Genomic DNA, 6,122 nt, shown 5'->3' with positions numbered 1-6,122 from the left:
TTTTTTTAAATTATTTTGTTTGTATCTGATTTTTTAAGATATTATTATAGTTTATCTATATTTTTTTTGTTTTATATAAATGAAATTTATTTTTTAAAATAAAAATATATAATCATTTTTAAATAATATTTTTGATATATTTGGCTTGGATGTGAATTTATTTAATCAATTGTATTTATATTTGTAGTTCTATTATCTTTTATTAATTTAAATAAACATGTAAACTCAATCAATAAGTATTTTATTTTGTATGATTGAATATATTGATTTATATTCACCTTTTATTTTTTTAATTTCTTTTTAATTATTATGAATAATTTTTTTATTTATATAGATTATTATCAATTTATTTAATTAGATACTTTCACAGCCATTTAAATTTATATTTTGATTTTTTATATAAAAACACATAACAAATTTACGATTCATAACTAGTTTATAATTTAAGAGGTGAGATAGTGAAATCAATTGTTTTTTACTCAGAATTATATTAATATTATTTTTTTAAAATTATTTTTAATATTGTTATATTAAATTAATTTTAAAAAACAAAATTAATTTTTTTTTAAATTCAAATTTTATCTAAACCGGCAGCTGGTATAAACATCACTGTACTAGGTACAAAATGGAGTAGAAAAAGAAGTTAAAAAAGGGGTTCTTTGTTTCTATGATTGTCTCATCACTCTCTCAGTCACACACCCATCCTCACATTTTGCATACCCAAAGCCAAGCCAAGCAAGAGAAGGAAGCGTCAATAACATAGCATAACCCTCTTCTTGATTTCAAAAATCAATATTTCTTTCACAGTACTCTGGTCAAAAGAAATGGCACTGAAACCTATTGACAACGCTCTTCCACTTCCACATGAAACTGCCAAATTTGGAGTGAATGAAGAAAGCAAGATTGCATCATTGCCTCCTCCTCCTACAGATCCGATCATTGATTATATCCCTTCTGAGAATCTTGAACCCATTTCAGATCCTGAATCCGAGATCCAGGCAAGTCTTTCTTTTTTGGATCTTTCTTTATTTTTAGACCCATACCCAGATGCCATTTCATTTTAGATTTTGATGGGTTTTTTTTTGTGTGGATATTAATTTTGGTTTCTTTTTTTTCAGGGTTTAGTAGAAGAGTTAGATTCAAAGGACTGGACAAGGGTCTGCGAGTCGTTGAATAATGTTAGGAGATTTGCACTCTATCACTCGTTGCTCTTGCTGCCAATCTTGTAAGGGTTTTTTTTTTCAGATTTGAGATGATCAGTAGTGTTTCTTGAAGTGTTTTGATGATGGGGTTTTGGGTAAATATGTTGTTATAGGGAAAAGGTAATGTTAATGGTGGTGAAAGCTATGAAGAATCCAAGAAGTGCTTTGTGCAAGACATCTATCATGGCTTCATCTGATATTTTCAAGGTCTTTGGTGACCAGTCACTTGACTCTGCTAATAACGCATTTGATAACTTGGTGACGACTGGTGACTTTTTCTTTTCAAATTCCTAATTTGTTGCGGCTTGCATTTTGATTTGTTATGTTTCTTGTTTGAATCGTGGTTAATGTTTTTGGATTGTAATGTGGTTGCACAGCTGTTGCAACTACTACTGAAAGCTTCCCAAGACAAAAGGTTCGTGTGTGAAGAAGCAGATAAAGCATTAAATGCAATGGTGAAATCCATGACCCCTCTGCCTTTGCTCAATAAGCTCCGGCCTTATGTTAGACATATCAACCCTAGAATCAGGGCCAAAGCTGCCATAACTATCTCAAACTCCGTCTCCAAGATGGTAAAATTATATAAAGCTATATATTTTCTATTCATGTTGCCGAGTTTAGCTTGTGAAGGGGAGAATGATATTTAACTGATGGGAGTTTATGTGGTGTTGATTTCAGGGCCTAGAAGCAATGAACGAATTTGGGTTGGTTTCGCTGATTCAAATGGCTGCAGATTTGTTGAATGATAGATTGCCTGAGGCAAGAGAAGCGGCAAGGAACATCGTGACTTGTATATATGAAGCATATACCAGAAATGAGGAGCAGAAGCAGGAATCATGGCAAAACTTTTGCCAATCCAGTTTACCACCTATTCATGCTCAGTCTATGGTCAAAATTACCAGTTCTCAATAATTTTCCGTATTGTGATAATGTTTACTCTATCAGCAGAGGCAATAGAACCATGCGAAGAAGTTAATACCTTGAGTTTTTGTGTAAATTCTATTTTTACATGATTTAGTAACAGGTGTTCTGGTGATGTGGTTGGTGTTTCAAGTTCTTTTTTCTCAGTTCTGCATTTGCTTGTTGAAAAAATAGAGGATGTGGTATACAGTACTATTGGATTTCATTGCTAATCGTACAGATTCATCTGATTAAAAGATGGCAAAGCATGATATGCATTAGCAATCGTTCTTGTGATGTTGTCCAGCTTTACATACCAAGAAATGGCTTTGATTAACATGATAGGATCCAGTTTCGCAGCTTTTATTGGAACTATTGGATCTAGGCTTCTCCTGTTTGCTTTTAGTGGCTGCTAAAGGCAGCATTGTTATGGATACTTGCGTTTTCAATCTTTTCACTGCCGCAGCATGTCTTCGGCTCATCGAGCTACTGTCCTTTTCTACTGAATCAAATTACCAGGTTAACTGTTGTCCAATGTATTTACCTGATTATTTTTGTTTTTGTTTTAAAAAAAAGTTTAATTTTTTTTATTTTTTATGAACTTTAAATTAATATGTTTTTAGTGTTTTTAAATTATTTTAATATATAAATATTAAAAATAATTATTTTAAAATAAAAAATTATTTAAAAATAACCATAATTATACTATAAAGGGCGTGAAGCTCCTTGAGTGGTCGTATGTTTTAAACTTCCATTAGCAGACAAAACTGTCGCAAACCATCAGATTATGAGAACAGCTGATGGTGAGGAACAAGAAGCCATGCTGGGAATTTCTGGTTTGAATGGCCAGTGTAATTTCCTGGTAACAGTGGATTCATATATTTAGAAGACCAGTGGCATGCAAAGTCCTACTAGTCCACCCAGTAACTTCACACGAGCATGCAAATTCCTGAACTCCACCGGTAACTTCTCATTATCATGCAGAGTCACCAACTCTGAAAGGGAACTTCTAATAAGAATAACCCTGCAGATTGACAATGGCTTCCATTGTTAGGTAAACTCATAAAAGAAACCACGTTTGGTTCGTATGCCTTCTCTGCTAGCTGATTTATTTAGGCGCTTCAATTTTGTTCAAGCAAAGAGTACAGAGCCATCTCCGCCTCAGAAAATGGTTGTCCAACATAGAGCTTAAGCTGCTCCTTTCTTCACAACAATAACCTTCTTCGAATGCGATTTCACTGCCTCATGAAGTTCCTGCAAAGAATCAAATTTCCTTCCATATTAGAGCATTGATTAAGAGGCATCTGGATCAATATAAAGTAATCGCAATGAAATTAGTGCTCTCGAGACCCCCAAAATTCAAAATAGATAGTTAATGGAATCTCAACAGCATTACAGACCTGGTTAGGTCATACAGAAAATTGTCTCATTGAGAGGGAGGAATGCTTCTAAGAAAGTGGATAGGTAAGCTTGATGCCTACAGAAATCAGGTTGGATTGCTTACTTTTATTTGCAGCGGAACAATCTCAGCACTGGAGTCTCCTAAATCTTCAAAGGAGGACTCTAGCAAATAGCAGAAATTATTGGCATCACCACGGTCCTCAAAAGCAACACTGTAAGAAAAGTCCCTTCGTTCATCTTCCCGAGAAGCCACTCTTGAAGAATAAAGCCTACCAGATTCTTCAAGTTCTAAACCTCTAGCCTGGGGCGCGGCGCATATCAAGTTATTGCTTAGAAAGTATAAGAAACTTATTCCTATTATTGTTTAGCATACTTTTATATCAAAGCCATTAGATATGGTAGTTCCCTGGTTTTCTAATGCCATTTCTACTCAGTGCAGCAGCAGGCCTATCAAACTTTGAGGTAGTTCCCTGGTTTTCTTTGGTCAAGCTCTCAGAATTCAGGGTCTCCAAGTCTCTTGATTTTCCTGCCTTCGGAATTTCATTGGAAGCTTTCCTTCCCTGGTCTCCTGGACAGAGCCTAAAAGTTTTTAAAAACACCCCGAGATTGCAAAAGTTTTAACAACAAAACATATCTGAAATTCAGCTGATAGCAGAAATGATAGATTATGCATTCGGCACCATCTAAAACTAAGCCAGTATATTTAAATTTCTTAGCGAGCAGAACTCGCATTCCTTCCGCAAATCCCCCCTTTCTTTCTCCCACTTGTTCACCTCATTTTGCACTGAATTCAAATGCACATTGCCATCGTTCCTTCTGCTATCCTTTTTCAAAGACCCCGCATCAGTTTTTACTAACAAACCATTCAGATCACTGCCATCTCTAGTAGAAACAGTTTTATCCTTCAAGCCTGAAAATCCCTTTGGAGTGCTCCTCGCATCCATTGACGGACTCTTAAACCTAAACTTCTTTTTAAACATCGACGTCTTATTTTCCTCTTTCGAATCCAAACCATCCTCGCCAAACTCATCCTCAAAATCCCCAAACGGCCCCAAGAACTGCATAAACAAATCCGGCAACTTTCCTCTCTTCGAATTCAACCTCTCTCCAACTTAACCAATCGAGGACCAATCCCTTCTCAAGCTCACTCCTTTCATCACCCTCAATTAAACCCCTCCTATCCCTCTCTCTCACTTCCCTATCCATTACCTTAATTTCATTGATTTTCTCTTCCAATACATTCTCATTAACATACACCACTCCGTGAACTGTTGAGCACTTGGCACTTGGCAGCATCTCCTACCAGCCAGAAAACATACATTCTCATTAACATACACCACTCCGTCAACTGTTGAGCACTTAGCACTTGGCACTTGGCAGCATCTTCTACCAGCCAGAAAATACCTTTTTATGCCTACGGAATCTTTGATCAAGAACAACCAGATGCCTCTTGCCCGATGCCTGCCTTATGTTTTCTGGTTTTTTAATACCACATCGAAAAGATATGAGCGCTTGTTTAGTGAGAGTTGAAAACGCCAGAATCAGCTCACATGTTTTCTTCCCACCGTGAAATGGCCGGAGATGACGAGATTAACCTTCGAGACTGATGGTGTGTTTGACATTGTTGTTGAAATGGTTATGATTTCTTAAAAGTTATTTTTATTGGGATTGGTTTTAAAAATTTTAGTATTTAATTAAAATTATGATTAAAATTAAAGTTGAATAAAAAATAAATTATATATATTTAATTAATATATTTTTATATTAAGATTTGATTATGAAATTATTTAAAGGACATACACATGTATATATATATATATGTATGTATGTATATTATGTTTTTTTTATTATTTCATCAAATTATTTTTAATTTATTGAGTACAAAATTTATATGTGTAGGTCTTTATGATCCTTAACTATTTGAATGAGTTGTAATATTAGGTAAAAAGTCATCCGAAATAAAATTAAAATTGTGATCATATTAAAAAAAATCTCATCATCTTACGATTTTTTTATAATATATAGTTATGTAGTGTTATTGATGCAACTACAATTTCAACTTATATTTTATATGAATAAGCTGATATGTTTTGTAAAATTCTTCATTTTTATTTCCATACCCTAAAAGAATGTTTTATCACATTATATAGTGATGAGTGTGCATGATTAAACACTTCTTTTCGACTACTTGGTTGTCCACGACACCTAAAATCTTGTAAGTAATATCTTTTGTCTTTATAGGGACATAAATACCTATACTCATTAGAATATTCAACATCAGTCAAATAGTATTTACCTGCAAATAAGAATAAGATGCTAATTTTTCAATAACTAAAAAAAGAATATTATCTAACTTCAATTACCAGCTCTTCAATTTATATAAAATCACAACCTTCTGGTGGTTTTGAAAATTTTATATTTCTATTATCAATAGCTTTAAGAAAAATACACATATTATGTGAACTACCTTCCTATCATGCCCACACAAACATGAATTGCACGTCAAAACTACAAGCAACCACGACATTTTATGTTAGCACACCTTTTCTTCCAATAAATAGAATTTATTTATCAAATGATATGCATGCACGAACATGTGAGTCATCAATTGAAATGACA

General features: G+C 33.8%; 1 protein-coding gene across 1 annotated transcript; it reads left to right on the top strand.

Annotated features, from left to right (window-relative positions):
- The first annotated feature begins 634 nt into the window (after window positions 1-634).
- LOC105111443 (protein FAM179A) lies at window positions 635-2,386 on the top strand. Its single transcript, XM_011006793.1, has 5 exons — window positions 635-998; window positions 1,119-1,225; window positions 1,316-1,460; window positions 1,580-1,774; window positions 1,881-2,386. Exons 1-5 carry the CDS (start codon window positions 825-827, stop codon window positions 2,112-2,114), a joined length of 855 nt encoding a protein of 284 aa, XP_011005095.1. The 5' UTR covers window positions 635-824; the 3' UTR covers window positions 2,115-2,386.
- Window positions 2,387-6,122: the final 3,736 nt, after the last annotated feature.

Source organism: Populus euphratica, unplaced genomic scaffold (genome assembly GCF_000495115.2).
Source record: "Populus euphratica unplaced genomic scaffold, PopEup_1.0 scaffold294.1, whole genome shotgun sequence".
NCBI classification, from domain to species: Eukaryota; Viridiplantae; Streptophyta; class Magnoliopsida; order Malpighiales; family Salicaceae; genus Populus; species Populus euphratica.
This window is presented reverse-complemented; position numbering and strand designations above follow the sequence as displayed.

Excerpts from the sequence above, each read along its gene's own strand:
- LOC105111443 (XM_011006793.1), top strand. The coding sequence starts at position 825 with ATGGCACTGAAACCTATTGACAACGCTCTTCCACTTCCACATGAAACT. Across the intron at positions 999-1,118 it reads ATCCTGAATCCGAGATCCAG|GGTTTAGTAGAAGAGTTAGA; the intron begins GCAAGTCTTTCT and ends CTTTTTTTTCAG. Across the intron at positions 1,461-1,579 it reads ATAACGCATTTGATAACTTG|CTGTTGCAACTACTACTGAA; the intron begins GTGACGACTGGT and ends GTGGTTGCACAG.